The sequence below is a fragment of the Apodemus sylvaticus genome, chromosome 4 (genome assembly GCF_947179515.1).
Source record: "Apodemus sylvaticus chromosome 4, mApoSyl1.1, whole genome shotgun sequence".
Lineage (NCBI taxonomy): Eukaryota > Metazoa > Chordata > Mammalia > Rodentia > Muridae > Apodemus > Apodemus sylvaticus.
This window is the reverse complement of record NC_067475.1, coordinates 71,084,333-71,100,200: the sequence shown is the minus strand read 5'-3', so window position 1 is coordinate 71,100,200 and position 15,868 is coordinate 71,084,333. Positions and strand designations below refer to the sequence as shown.

General features: G+C 43.1%; 2 protein-coding genes across 2 annotated transcripts; one reads left to right on the top strand and one right to left on the bottom strand.

Annotated features, from left to right (window-relative positions):
- The first annotated feature begins 1,198 nt into the window (after positions 1-1,198).
- On the top strand, positions 1,199-2,284 carry LOC127683629 (TD and POZ domain-containing protein 1-like). The gene has a single exon (XM_052180938.1). The coding sequence runs from the start codon at positions 1,199-1,201 to the stop codon at positions 2,282-2,284; it is 1,086 nt and encodes a 361-aa protein (XP_052036898.1).
- A 497-nt stretch (positions 2,285-2,781) lies between these two features.
- LOC127683628 (TD and POZ domain-containing protein 1-like) lies at positions 2,782-15,557 on the bottom strand (the record flags this gene model as incomplete). The annotated part of the gene is made up of 2 exons (XM_052180937.1): positions 2,782-2,898; positions 14,931-15,557. Coding segments are annotated over 2 exons (744 nt in total), but the record flags the coding sequence as incomplete, so codon positions are not given.
- Between the last annotated feature and the right edge of the window lie 311 nt (positions 15,558-15,868).

Below are 15,868 nucleotides of genomic sequence, written 5' to 3'. Positions count from 1 at the left end.
GTTTATCATACCACAATCAAGGCAGCCTTCTCACTGTGCCTGTATGTGGGAGGGAGAGCAAAGAAGTAAAGTTGCAAGAGAAGAAGGTAGTGGGAGGGGGCCCTGCATAGAAAACTTTCCATTTATCTGAATGGCTGGTGAGAGGTTTGTAAAAATTTAAGTGCCCTCAAACAGCAATGGAGAGTTATTGCTTAATGGATATTGGGGCCAAATTTAGCCTGTGAACTTGGAAGCCTTTAAGAGTCCGTGGCATCTCAGGAGGGAGCATGGGAGTGTCAGCGAAGATATACCCTTTCTGGGTGAGATCGGCAGTTATTAATTTCTGCTAGCAGCATTCTGAGGAAATGTTTATAACTAAACAACAAGAGGGTCAGTTCACTAAGACCTCAAGCATTGCGTTGTGGTCTGAGCTCAGGCCAGTACCTGAGTGGGCTGTGAGGAGAATGGTTCACACAGGCCTGGGGTTTCACAACAGTGAGAAAAGGAAATGATGCAGACGAGAGAGGAAATCTCACTCAAGGGAAAATGTCCTAAAATGAGGAGTGAGCAAGGATGCCAGTCTTAAAGACTATAAATGTCACCATCCACCAGGACACCATAAAGTGGCTGTGAGGTCAACACCCCTCCCTTGGGACCAGGGCATGTATACACTGACCAGTGTGGGAGAGGGAGCTAACCAATTTGCTGATGTTTGGATGGATAGCTCTAGAGAGCAATATTGTTGCTGGCAAGTTCATGTGGCAGTGGGAGATGTTAACCTGTAAGTTTCTAAATCTGAGTCACAACATCAATGCTGTGTTTTATAAAAAGAAATGCAGGACATGCCTATGGTAAGGGTGGGAGGGGTACTCTGGCTGGACCATGCTAAGGCTTCCCTTGCCCCTGGGGTACCAGTCATATGACAGGACTAGCATAGAATAGAGTTTATTTGCAGCCTTGGGAGGGGAGTTAAGTAGGGATACTAAGAGAGGAGATGAAGATGGAGAGGGAAAGAGAGAGAGACAATGAAAGAGAGAGAGAGAGAGAGAGAGAGAGAGAGAGAGAGAGAGAGAGAGAGAGAGAGAGAGAGAGTGATTTAGAGAAATTGAAACTCAAATCGAAAGTGTACCTATAATTGTATCCAAGAGGAAGACATATAAGTAACTTCTAGTTCTTCTTTCAGATCACCTTTAACTTCCAAATTCTACCTCCTTCAGAAATGTCAGGAGAAATGGAAGCCAAGAGCTGGGACTCCACACAGAACAGGGTTCAGAAATTCTGCTATGAGTGGACCATTAGCAACTTTTCAACTTACATGTGGGGGATTCAGAAAGAGATTACAAGCCCAGTGTTCTCATCAGAGGCCAGTGAAGAAGTGGCATGGTGTTTGAGAGTACACACAAATGGGGTTGATGAAGAAAGCAAAGGTTTCCTGTCAGTTCACCTGGTGTTGATCAGCCAACCAGGAAGCCTAGTTTGGGCCAAGTTCCAGTTCTGGATCATAAATTTCCAAGGAGAGAAATTTCAAAGTATGAAGAGCACGAAAGCTGCCTGCTTTCTGCCAAATAAACCACTGGGATTCAAAAAGTTCCTCTCTCGAGATTTCCTCCTCTCCCTTCAGCATTGGCTTGTCCCTCAAGACCAGCTCACCCTTTGCTGCAAGGTGAGCATAGCGGGAGTCTTCTTTAGCATGCCTGGACAGAACATAACACCTGCAATCAAGAATACAGGGCAGATGTTGATAGATGACCTAACAAAGCTGTGGGAGAAATCTCTTTTCACAGACTGCTCCCTATTGGTAGGTGACCATGAATTCAGGGCTCACAAGGCCATCCTAGCAGCTCGCTCTCCAGTTTTCAGAGCCATGTTTGAACATGAAATGCAGGAGAGACTAACCAACGTTGTGAAGATCCCTGACCTGGATCCTCAGGTCTTCAAGGAGATGATGGACTTCATCTACACAGGGAAGGCACCACACCTCAACAGCTACCCTATGGCCACTGGTGTGCTGACAGCAGCTGACAAGTATGGCCTGGAGGAATTGATGGTCATGTGTGAGCATGCCCTCTGCAGGATCCTCTCTGTGGAGAATGCTGCACACACTCTCATCCTGGCTGACCTCCACAGAAGAAAGAATCTAAAGACCCAGGCCCTGAATTTCATTGCACTTCATTCCTCTGAGGTCTCTGAGACCTCGGAGTGGAAGTCAATGTTGGAGTCACATCCCCGCTTGGCAGCTGAAACCTTCCACTCCCTGGATTCTGCACAGAGAATATTTTCTTTGAGCCCTCACTCAAACGCCTAAAGAGATTTTAGAAGCTAGTCAGACATGTCCAACACCTGTCTTCCAATGGCAACACCCAATGTAGCTATCAATGACTTCTGGTTAGAGTACAGTATTATGGGAGCATTTATACAGAATCTGTGGCAAGACAGCATGGTGGCTCAAGATTAAAACAGCTGTACTATGTTAAAATGGCAGGTGTGAGAAGGGCAGCACAAGAGTCTGGGTCAATCAAGTTGACATCTGCCCTGTTGATGTTCTTGTTTATTTTTTGTCTGACACGTTGGAAACTGGGATTCAAGTTAGGTGCTGACCCTAAGCACAGCTCAACAGAGTTTCATCCAGGAAAACTGTATGTACTGATCTAAACAGAACAAATGACCAGGGCCCAGAGAAAGGGAGAAATCAAACATGAATGTTTATTTATCTGAGACTAAAATGACAATGAAGACTTTTTAAAGGCTCAGTTTGTGGGAACTCAGCTGCAAAAGGAATTACTGCTCTCTCAGAAAACTGATTCAATTCCAGCAGACACCGGAGAGTTTTTTCAGCCACCTGTAACTGGTGATGCAGTGGATCTGAGACACTTCTCTGGTCTCATTGGGCACAAACAGTTCTGTATACAAAACCTTAACCTAATAAAATATAATAAAAATAAAATAGTTGAAATCATTCGGTGGATTTCAGAGCTGTTTATGTTCCGAGAAGTCACATATAGTCCAATCAGCTCTGCTCAGCTCAAGATATTTGTGCAGACTTTCTTACCAGTATTAGAAATCCTTTGTCTTTTTCTTGGCATCTAAATTAGCAAAAAGCTCCATCATCATGCTTTTATGATGACTAAGAAGAGTAGACCAATGTGGAGGAAGTCTACTCCTCCTAGGAGGGAAGTGTTTGTTGGTCAAGATATGCAAGAATCTTTTATGTATTTTGAAAACATTTGCAGGGATTCATTTCATATGGATTCATGCACCGTAGGCCAGTAGTTCCTCCTCTTCTCAATGTTGTGCCCTCTTAAAATAGTTCTTCTTGTTGTGGTCAACCAGAAGCATTAAATTACTTTGTGGCTACTTCATAACTGTAGTGTGGCTTCCTCCAGGAAGGCAGGAGTAGGTGCATGGGTAGGGGAGCACTCTCATAGAGGCAGGGGGAGGGGAATGGAATAGGGGGTTTTCATAGGGGAGACTGGAAAGTGGATAACATTTGAAATGTAAGTAAAGAAAATATCCAACGAAAGAAAAGAAAAAAAGAAGAAAAACCTCCATGCTTCTCTCATGCATATTCACCTTATAGCCACCTGACACTCAGCTTCACCGAAAGAAGAAAACAGGCCACTGGATGGGATTCAGGCTATATTTGGGGATGCAGAGCATGTACAAAAAAAGGAGTTACGTATGCATACAGATTCCAGGGGTAATCAATAGAAATACTCTCTTCTCTATCCAACAAGTTGTTAGACAGGTTCTGGGCTGGCTATTGGGCCCAATTAAGTCCTTGCAAGACTGGACTTCAGGCCCTAGCCTCTGCCTATGACCACACCTACCCTAACATAAGTGTCACTAAGTTTACTGGCTTCCTGTCTCAACAACCCACTCCACAATCATTTATGAAAGCTTGTTCCAGATAATTGACTCCTCCTGTCCTGATTTGACATAGGACTGTTGGTTATGCTTAAATGACTAACCCACCTACTATGATAGAACAGCTCTTCCTGGAAACTATTCACAGACTACCGAGAGTACTCAGTGCACATGGCAGTATCCAGAGTGAGGTAAGCTGACCCTTGAGTAACAGAAGAAAGCCATTGTAATGGGAATCAGATACCCTCAGAACGTTCACATCTCTGCAATTCCATTGTAACTCCTACCAATTAAGAATATGAGTGCCTCTTGCTTCCAGAGGATGATAGGTGGGCTTGTGCATCAGGACTTACCCCTTGCAGACATTCCCTAGTTGTAAATGCATCATCTGATATTTGTATCCTGGCACAGTAGTTACCCCAATAACCTCCCACACAGGGAAAGCATTCCCAATGAATTAGACTCTGTAGATCACCAGGTGAAAAGGGTTGCTGCACCTGTTGTGGTGTTCTCCACTCTGCTTTGTATAGGAGTAGCTGGCACAGCTGGCACAGGAACTTCTGCACTAGATCTTCAATCTACCAGGTGAACAAACTGAGAGACAGCAGCCTCACAATCATCACATTAGATGCAGAAAAAGCCTTTGACAAAATCCAACATCCTTCTTGACAAAAGTCCCAAGAGACAGGGATATAACTGAATATAAAAAAGGCAGTTTAGAGCAAGCCCATAGCCAACCAACATCAACTTAAATGGAGAGAAACTTGAAAAATTCCACTAAAATCCAGACAAGGTAAGGTGATCTCCTCTGTATATATACCTATTAAATAGGGCACTTGATGTCTTTGATCAATAAGACCACTGAAGCAGATCAAGGGTATACAAATTAGAAAGGAAGAAGTCAAATATTGTTATTTGTATTAACATTAGGGTAGATATATGTCTCTGCATGGGTCTAGAGGAGGTGCCAGAGCTGAATCGGGGAATTTTACACTATCTCCTATCCCTGACTGAGATGTTCTCTCTAACTCATAACTGCCTGGAAATGAAAAATTATTTTTCCAGCAGATTTACCCTGGTTATACAAAGAATATTTAAGAGTAGGCCAACTCTCAAGGAGTTGATGGCCTACACAAATGCTGAATTGTACTTTTTAATTTCTCTCATATGCTTTGTTTAGTCATTTTTCTACACTTTTGCTTTTATGTTTTGGTTCATGATTTTGTGTTTTATTGACTTTATGCATTTGTGTGTAAGTGCATGTATGTTTCATGTGTGTTTTCTTTGTTTTTCATCCTGGTTTTGTTTTTCTGCTTGTCATCTAACTGGAAGGAGTGAGACCTGAGCAGTACAGTGAGTAGTGAGATGGGGAGGGACTGGAAGGAGATGGGGAAAGGCAAATTGTAATCTGAATATTTTGTGTGGAAAAATCATTTTCAATAAAAACGAAAGAAAAGCAGGGCCTCTGTAAGGTGATTTGGTCATATGCTAATCCTTAGGAATAGGAAAGTACTCTCATACAAAAATTCAATCCAGGAATCCCTACATGTTTCTGATCGAGCAAGGATTTGGAGATCGAGAAAGTCCTGTTTAACCATGACTTTGAGGCCTGCCTTGACTGTTGAGCTTCTACCATAATAAGAGTAAAAGAGTATAAAGGAAGTGAGTAGGTCCTTGCCAATTGGCTCTTCTACCATTATATCCCTAGAGCAGGTATCATTTATGAAGAAATGCATGTGTTGATCCTTCCTGACCTTCACACTGTGGGAATAAATTCCATGGTTTATAAATTACACAGTATAATGTAATTTATTATGCCAGAATGGTATTTTTTCTTAATTCCAATAACACAAGATAGAGCTAGTCAGCAGATACAAAAACCTGCAAAAATTTCCAATAGAGGAGACAATAAAATATTTTCATGGACTCCCAAACTTCTCAATATTAGTAATAGTCAGGGAATGGCGTGGACACAATTGTGTGGGAAGATGGAGAAACTATAGGGACAGAGGCTGAATTCCTCATTCCAAAGACTGATGCTGAGAGGATGAACCTGAAAGAAGAGATTGTGTTCTGTTAGCTCTGTATCCCAGATTCCTCAGAATTCACTTGTCAAGTTTCCCTTCAACTCGACCTCATGCTGAGGACAACCACAGGTGTGTAATCAGAATCAAATGGGACAGGGCCTGAGGAGATGACTGAGCACTTGGTGCTCTGGCTGCCAGTCAATAGAACCAGGTTTCATTCCTAGTAGCAATGGGCAACTCACAAAAGTCTAGCTGTCAGTTTCATGGGATCTAGTGCCCTCCTCTGGATTCTGTGGGTAGCACACATGCAGATAGGCATGCAGAAACAACACTCTAAACATGAAGTAAGCCATTTTTCTAAAACATTGATTGAGGCAATAGAGATCCACAGGAGGTAGATAAGGTTTTTCTCAGAATTGGAAGAACCAGCCAAGTGTACTGGCTGGTTTTGTGTGTCAACTTGACACAGACTGGAGTTATCACAGAGAAAGGAGCTTCAGTTGGGGAAGTGCCTCCATGAGATCCAGCTGTGGGGCATTTTCTCAATTAGTGATCAAGTGGGGAGGGCCCCTTGTGGGTGGTACCACCACTGGGCTGGTATTCTTGGGTTCAATAAGAGAGCAGGCTGAGCAAGCCAGGGGGAGCAAGCCAGTAAGGAACATCTATTCATGGCCTCTGCATCAGCTCCTGCTTCCTGACCTGTTTGAGTTCCAGTCCTGACTTCCTTTTGTGATGAACAGCAATGCAGCAGCGTAAGCTGAATAAACCCTTTCCTTCCAAACTTGCTTCTTGGTCATAATGTTTGTGCAGGAATAGAAACCCTGACTAAGACACCAAGAATATGAGCAAAAAGGGTACATTTATGTATTTTATTTTATTCTCTCTTCCTGATATTTGGTTACCACTGAATTTAATGTCCCTAATGGCATTGCACTAAAACATAACCAGAGGAGCTCTAATTAGAAACACTTCTTATCTCATTCTGAAAGTTTTGGAAAACTACTATATTTTCTCCCCAGGCATCTGCTCCTCTCCTCCTTCTTTAATTAAGCATGAATTCTTTATTAATACTGTATAATCTGAGTGAGTAGTGTTTTCCTCAATTCTTCTTGTTCTTTCCCACGTCCTTTCCCACATGGATCCTCTACATTTCTGTCTGTCATCAGAAAAGGACAGCTGGTACAGATCCATGGAGGCCATGGGACTGCTGCCTCAGTGTCTTTGAGTTAAAGGGGATTCAAAGGGCGTTGTCTTCCTGAGAACCTCCATTCCCTGTGTCTCCCTCCCTGCTTCTGATCGTCTTCCTTAGGGCTCTCTGAACTATGAGGGCATGGATTTAAGGGAAACATCTCATTTACAGTTGTGTGTATGAAGATCTTTCTCTGTCTCTGTCTCTCCAATGTCTCTGTCTCTCTCTGCATAATGTCTGGGTGTTAATCTCTGTATTTGTTCCAATCTGCTGCAGGAGGAAGCTTCTCTGATGAGTGAATAAGCTATTAATTAAGGAGATTATTAAGATTAAAGGATTATTAGAAGATATTTTACCCCTTTTAAAGAAGACCAGTAGTATTTTACTGGTGTTTTACTCCAGGTCACTGGGTCATCTATCATCTGGTTTGTTTTAGTTGGTGTTCTTTAGCTGTGAAAAAGCACCATGGGTTTTTTGTAATTCCAGATAAGATTGAGAATTGCACTTTCTCACTCTTTGAAGACTTGAGTTGGAATTTAATGGGGATTGCATTGAATCTGTAGATTGCTTTTGACAAGATGGCCATTTTTACTATATTAATCCTGGTAATCCACAAGCATGGGAGATATTTCCATCTTCTGAGGTCTTCTTCTATTTCTTCTTCCCTAAGTTCTTTCTCTGCCTGTTTATCCTTTGAGTATAGGAAGGCTACTGATTTGTTTGAATTAATTTTATATCTGGGCCACACCACGGCCTAGATTCCCCACCCACAGTCACCTAGGTACAGCCAGGTTTGCCCCACCCCGCAGTTACCTGGCAACAGCCAGGTACCCTGACCCACTATAGAGAGGGCTGCTTGGCTCCTCCTTCCTCTCTTGCCCATGCTCTCTTGTCCTCTTTTTTCTCTTACGCTCTTATCCCCCTTACCCCCCCCCCATTCTTTTTCTAAGTGGCCACGGGTGGATCTCACCTCTTTATCTCTTTCTCTTTTTACCTTTTGATCTCTTTTCTTGGCACCTCCTTTTCTGTAATAATGCTTTACAATCATGGGCTATCTCCTCTTATCTAATCCTGCTATGTTGGAGCAATGTAACAGGCCTCTCAGTGCTTCCAGACCACAGACTGGACCAAGGACTCGTACCTCTGCTCCCTCCCCAGCCGGTTCTCCCTCAACAGGTATACAGGCCTGCAAATCTGTAATGAATAAATCCCTTTGGATGTTTTCAAAACATTTAATAGATTTTGCATGCCTTGATCCACAAACACATCTCTCCCAGAAGGATTAGACTCCCTCTACTATGGCATAGACTTCTCCGTCGTCATAAGAGCATGAGGGTGGAGTTCTCATTTTCCAACATTAAATTCCAAGGAAAAAGACCAAGGGTTTCTAATATTGGTAGGAGAGTGAGGGCTCTGTTCAAACATCCACAGCTGAGCTAGGCTGCTTGGACTACATGTTACTTCTCTGAAATAAACATCTCTGGAAAGCACAGACTGATTTCAAAAGTTGTATTCATCTTGTATATTATTTGGTTAAGGTTTTGTCTACAGAGTTCTTTGTGGCCATGGAGACAAGAGGAGGGCCTCAGATCTCTGATTCAACAGTTTCAGGTGGTGAAAAACTCTCCTATGTGTGTAGCGAACTTAGCAAGAGATCTCTGAGAGAGCAGTAATTGCTTTTGAAGCCGAGTTCCCTGAACCTTGAATGTTTAAAAAGAAACTCTTCATTGTCTTTCCTTCACTGATGAGGAAGCAATCATGGTTGATTTCTCCTTGCCAATGGCCACAGTCATCTCTTCTGTTCAGTCCAAGGCAGAAGTGTTTCTCCAAAGAAACACAGTTGTTCTCTGCCTAGGGCCAGCTCTAAATTGAATCTCAGTTTCCAAAAATCAGACAAATTCAAACAGGAACATTAACATCATAGATGTCATGTAGAGTGTCCCAGACTGCAGTGCTGCCTATTGCACACCTACCATTTCAATATGTATAATATTGCAGGTGTTTAAAATCCTGAGCCACCATGATGATCCCTCCATTTTATATGTTACATGAGTCCACAGGTAGTCTAGACAAGAAGAGCCATCACCAGTGTACTTTGCTTACTGATACTTCAGACTTCCATAAATGAAGGTATAATGTCAATATCTGCAAAGCTATTATTTACTCCTGTGCTGGCTTTTACACTGATTTCTGCCATAAACCTGATCAGGAAAGGGATGTTTTCCTTAACTGGTCAAGAGTCTGAGTGTTCACCAAATGGAGGGCATGTAGAAGAGCTCCTGTATGGTGGTCAGGAATCAGAGCCCCAAAACTCTGAAGATGGCTTTCTTCTTTCCTGTGTGTTATTCCAATCAGAAGCACAGACCTTGTGATCACTCCTCCCAATTTGGTCGGTGGTAGTCTTGTACTTCCCTCCTAGGAAATCCTTCTTCAGAGCCAATTTGAACAATGGTTCTGGAATATCATAAATGCTTCTCTTTCTGTTTCTCTCTGTCTCTCTGTCTCTCTGTCTCTCTGTCTCTCTGTCTCTCTGTCTCTCTCTCTCTCTCTCTCTCTCTCTCTCTCTCTCTCTCTCTCTCTCTGTGTGTGTGTGTGTGTGTGTGTGTGTGTCTTTCTGGTTTTTTGAGACAGGGTTTCTCTGTGTAGCCCTGGCTGTCCTGGAACTCACTTTGTAGACCAGGCTGGCCTCAAACTCTGAAATCTGCCTGTCTCTGCCTCCCAAATGCTGGGATTAAAGGTGTGTGGCACCACTGCCTGGCTGGATTATCCTTTTTTCAATTTTTATTTTATTAATTTTCATCTGAAATTCTGCCTCACTGCAGTGCTCCCCTCACAGTTTTTCAGCCGTCCCCCATCTCCTTTGCCTCTGAGAGGGTGCTCCCCATGCATTCCCCCTCCCTGGGGCATTAAGTCTCTATAGGATTAGGCACATCCTCTTCCACTGAGGCCAGACAAGGTATGCCTGTACTTCATTTGTGCTTGGGGCATCAGACAAGTTCAGGTATGCTCACTGGTTAGTGGCTTAGTCTCTGGTGGCCCCTGAAAGTCCAGATTAGGTGATACTGGTCATTTTTTTTAGAGTTGCCATCTCCTTTAGTTCCTTTAATCCTTCGCCTAACTCATCCATAGGGTTCCCCTACTACAATCCAATGCTTAGCTGTAACTGCATTTCAGTTAGCTGTTGGTAGGTAGAGCCTCTGAGAGGACAGCCATGCTAGTCTCCTGTCTGCATGGAAAACATAGCATTAGTAGCGTATGTGTGTGTGTGTGTGTGTGTGTGTGTGTTCGGCCCAAACAGCATTACATGCAAATTTTCACTGCAAGTAATCAATGTTCTGGTTCAAGGATTCTGCTTTCTGAAACATCATAGGAGTGGCTCCTCCATGACCTCCAGAAGCTGGTAGATGGAGTAGATTGTCAGGTGAACCATCTCAAAACATTGGCTTCCAGCGTGGATTGCAGCAGAGTGAGTGAGCCAGGTTTTGTGTTCTGGCTTTTTGCCATTATTTATTTTTTTTTTCAATTTTACTTAAATATCTTCTTTATTTACATTTCAAATGTCCTCTTTGCTCAATGCCCCTCTGAAAACCTCTATTCCATCCCCTCCCTCTGCTCACTAACGCACCCACTCCAGCCTTCCTGACCTGGTAGGTGTACCCTGAGGCAATGAGCCTTCAAGGGTCCAAGGGTCTCTCCTCTCATTGATGTCTGTTCAGGCTGTCCTCTGTTACCCATGTGTCTGGAGTCATCGTTTCTTCCATGTGTACTCTCTCATTTGTGCTTAAGTCCCTGAGAACTCTGGGCTTGCTGTTTGGTTCATATTGTTGCTCATCCTATGGGGTTGCAAACACCTTCAGCTCCTTGGGTCCTTTCTCTAGTTCCTCCATTGAAACCCTTTGCTCAGTTCAATGGTTAGCTGTGTGCATCCCCCTCTGTATTTGTCAGGCACTGGCAAAGCCTCTCAGAAGAGAGTTATATCTGGCTCCTGTCAGCAAGCACTTATTGGCATCCACAATAGTGCCTGGGTTTGTTAACTGCATATGGGATGGATCCACAGGTGGGGCAGTCTATGGATATCTATTCTTTTACTCTCTGCTCCACACTTTGTATTTCTTCCCATGGGTATTTTGTACCCCTTCTAAGAAGGATCAAAGTATCTACACTTTGGTCTTCTTTCTTCTTGAGCTTCATGTGGTCTGTGAATTGTATCTTGGGTATTCTGAGCTTCTAGGCTAATATCCACTTATCAGTTAGTTGGTCTTGAAGTCCTCTATCAGCCTCACGCAATGTGATTTTAAATTCAAATCTTGCTCTGTGGTATATTCAGTTATCCAGAACTTGCTGTGGTGGGAGAACTGGCTTCTGATGATGCTAAGTAGCCTTGGTTTTTGTTGGTAGGGTTCTTGTGCTTGCCTTTCACCATCTTGTTACTTTTGGTGTTACATAGTTCTGTTGTTTCTGTGTTTCTGACTGGAGCTTGTACCTCCTGTGGTCCTGTAAGCCTGTGTCAGAACTCCGGGATCCCAGCTCTCTTCTGGTGGGACCTGTGCACAGAGGGCTGTGGAGCAGCCCCAGCTCCATGGTACAGATAGCTCAACTGTTTTTTTTTTTTAAATAATTGCTCAACCTCTGTCATTGTTTTTTCTTTCATTTAATGTTTGTGTGTTTGTTTGTTTGTTTTAGATATTAATTTATTTATGAAGAATGACATCAATTCAAATAAACTTATTTTCCCAGAACAGCCCCACTGTGTATCCTAGGGTACCACTTCAGTTTAGGTTCTTCTGCCTCTGTCTCTTGAATATCATTTTCAGGGCACCTCTTTAGCTTCAGAGTTGATCTTTTGGGGAGTTATTTTTTCTTTCTTTTTTTATTTGATGTATTCTTTATTTACATTTCAAATTATTTCCCCTTTTCTGGGTCCACACTCCCCGCAAGTCTTATAAGCCCTATTCCCTCTCCCTGTTCCTCCAAGACAGGGTTTCTCTGCGTAGTCCTGGATGTCCTGGAACTCACTTTGTAGACCAGGCTGGCCTCAAACTCAGAAATCCGCTTGCCTCCTCCTCACAAGTGCTGGGATTAAAGGCGTGCTCCACCACCACCTGGCTAACATAAACTTAACTTCTGTTCCCCTCTGCATTGGTGGTCATTAGGCAGGGGGTGGTTTTGTAATCTGGGGGTACAGGTGTGTTGGTGGAATAACCTGGTCTTGTTGAGGGTGTAAATTGAAGATGCTGGTCTTATTGGAGATTGGCTTAGAGAGTGAAGCTAGGCTTAGGTTTTGTTGAGGGGCAACTTGGAAACTAATGCTAGGTGCCAGGATGTTAATTTGAACAGATTTTTAAAAATGGAGTCTGAACTTCAAAGATTTGACCATGCATCAGGAATATCTGCATTCTCTAGTCTTACTTTTTGGTGTTCAAGTTTCTGATCCTGGATAACTATTCTTGTTAGCTAAATTGTATCAATGAATAATGTGGATTTTGTAATTAATACACACCCCACAGAAAGCAGAAGCAAAGACAGCTGTTGATCTAGCTTTTATTAATTAGGCAGCATATTAAAAACAAACCTGCAGAGGGTTTAGAGGTTAGGGAAATGTGTTTGAGAGATTTAGTGATAGTGGCAGAGAGAGTATTTAATAAAAGAAGACTACAAAAGAGAAAAAAGTTAAGTGGCCAGAAGCAACAGACTCCAGACTCATCAAAAAGTCTGTTGGCAGTCAAGGAAAAACCAGAAGACTGCAGGAGGTGCCTAAAACAGATAGTTTCAGAGGAAGGAGGTAAGGGGGCCCTGAAGACCCTGAGGGGAAGTACAAAGTCTAAATGGAATAAAACACAGGAAAGTATAGAGCCATCTTCAGAGGTTTGGGGCTCTGATCCTGCCCACCATACAGGAGCTCTTCCAAATGCCTTACATTTTGTGAACACTCAGATTCCTGAGCAGTTAAGGAAAGCACCCCTTCCCTGATCATGTTTATGGTAGCAATCTGTAAGACCAGTGCATGTGTAAATAGTATCTGTGCAGAGATTTACATGATCTCTTTATTTATGCAAGATTGTCCCAAATAAGCAAAGTATATTATTTGGTGATGGTTATTCTTCTAGTCTGCACTTATTGTGGACATCCAAAAGTAGAAGGCATGCCTTTTCCTTTTTTTTTTTTTTTGGCTTTTTTCAAGACAGGGTTTCTCTGTGTAGCCCTGGCTGTCCTGGAACTCACTTTGTAAACCAGGCTGGCCTCGAACTCAGAAATCTGCCTGCCTCTGCCTCCTAAGTGCTGGGATTAAAGGCATGTGCCAGCAGTGCCCAGCTAATTTTTTTTCTTAAGTTGAAGTATATAGATCCAGTTCTAATACAGATTCTTCTGGTCGAAAAACATATACATTTAATCTGAGAAAAACATATACCTTTAGTCTGAGTCTTGAGGCAGAAAAACACATACCCTTAATCCAGATCTTCAGACTAGAAGACACTCCCTTAACTAGGCCACACCTTCTACTGGAGCCCCACAATAAGCATTAAGAAGAAGGAAGCTTTTTTCTTTAGCTTCCTGCTCACATCTCAATAGCATGCCCATTCCTGGATGGAGCTAGAGAACATCATACTAAGTGAGGTAACCCAGACTCAAAAGGTGAATCATGGTATGCACTCACTAATAAGTGGATATTAACCTAGAAAATTGGAATACCCAAAACATAATCCACACATCAAATGAGGTACAAGAATAAAGGAGGAGTGGCCCCTTGGTTTGGAAAGACTCAATGAAGCACTATTTGGCAAAACCAGACCGGGGAAGTGGGAAGGGGTGGGTGGGAGGACAGGGGGAAGAGAAGGGGGCTTATGGGACTTTCAGGGAGTGGGGGGATAGAAAAGAGGAAATCATTTGAAATGTAAATAAAAAATATTTCGAATAAAAAATATTTCTATGTTGATTGAAAGTGGAGTTATATTTTCTGGTAAAATTGAAGAAGTACATGAAAAACAAAAAAAAGAGCATGAGGGTGGAGTTCTCATTTTCCAACATTAAATTCCAAGGAAAAAGACCAAGGGTTTCTAATATTGGTAGGAGAGTGAGGGCTCTGTTCAAACATCCACAGCTGAGCTAGGCTGCTTGGACTACATGTTACTTCTCTGAAATAAACATCTCTGGAAACCACAGACTGATTTCAAAAGTTTTTTTCATCTTGTATTTTATTTGGTTAAGGTTTTGTCTACAGAGTTCTTTGTGGCCATGGAGACAAGAGGAGGGCCTCAGATCCTCTGATTCACCAGTTTCAGGTTGTGGAAAACTCTCCTATGTGTGCTGCGAACTTAGCTAGAGTTCTCTGAGAGAGCAGTAATTGCTTTTGAAGCCGAGTTCCCTGAACCTTGGATGTTTAAACAGAAACTCTTCATTGTCTTTCCTTCTCTGATGAGGAAGCAATCATGGTTGATTTCTCCTTGCCAATGGCCACAGTCATCTCTTCTGTTTAGTCCAAGGCAGAAGTGTTTCTCCAAAGAAACACAGTTGTTCTCTGCCTAGGACCCACTCTAAATTGAATCTCAGTTTCCAAAAATCAGACAAATTCAAACAGGAACATTAACATCATAGATGTCATGTAGAGTGTCCCAGACTGCAGTGCTGCCTATTGCACACCTACCATTTCAGTATGTATAATATATTGCAGGTGTTTTAAATCCTGAGCCACCATGCTGCCATTCCCCTGATAAAGTGCAAATGCTCCCTCAATACCATTGTCTAAGCAGAAGTCATTGGTAAAAAAGCTGCTTGTTGCTGTTGCAGAAGAGGTACAGGTCACAGCTGTCCATCTTCTGAGATCACTTTAGGCATTTAAATCATGGCTCCAAAGAAGGACACTGTGCAGAAGCCAGGGAGCAGAAGGCTTCAGCCACCAAGGGGGGATGTGACTCCACCAATGACTTCCACCCTGAGGTCTTAGAGACCTCATAGGCAAAATCTGTAATGAAATCCAGGGCCTGAGTCTTCAGCCACTGTGTGCTGTGGAGGTCAGCCAGGATGAGAGTGTTTGCAGCATTCTCCACAGAGAGGATCCTGCAGAGGGCATCCTCACACATGGCCTTCAAGCCATCCAGGCCATACCTGTCAGCAGCTGCCAGCAGACCAGAGGCCATGGAGTAGCTCTTGAGGTTTGGTGCCTTCCATGTGTAGATGAAGCCCATCATCTCCTGGAAGACTTGGGGATCCAAGTCATGAATCTCAACGAGGTTTTTTAGTCTCTCCTGCATTTCATGTTCAAACATGGCTCTGAAAACTGGAGAGCGAGCTGCTAGGATGGCCTTGTGAGCCCTGAATTCATGGCCACCCACCAATAGGGAGCAGTCTGTGAAGATGGAATTCTCCCAAAGCTTCCCTAGGTCATCTGCCAACACATGCCTTGGATCCTTGATTGCAGGTGTCATGTTCTGTCCAGGCATGCTGAAGATGGCTCCCGCTATGCTCACCTTGCAGCAGATGGTGAGCTGGTCTTCAGGGAGAAGTAAATGCTGATGGGAGAGGAGGAAATCTCGAAGGATGAACTCTTTGAATCCCCTGTGTTGGTATTGCCAAAAGCTTACAACACTGGGGTTCTTCCTACTTTGACATTTCTCTCCTTGGGAATTTATGATCCAGAACTCAAACTTTGCCCAAACTGGGCACACGGGACAGCTGAGCAATCCCAGGTCAACTGACAGGTAATCTTTGCTTTCTTTATCAACTCCATTTGGGTATACTCTCAAACACCATGCCACTTCCTCATTGTCCTCTAATGAGAACTCTGGGCTTCTAATCTCTTTCTGAATTCCAT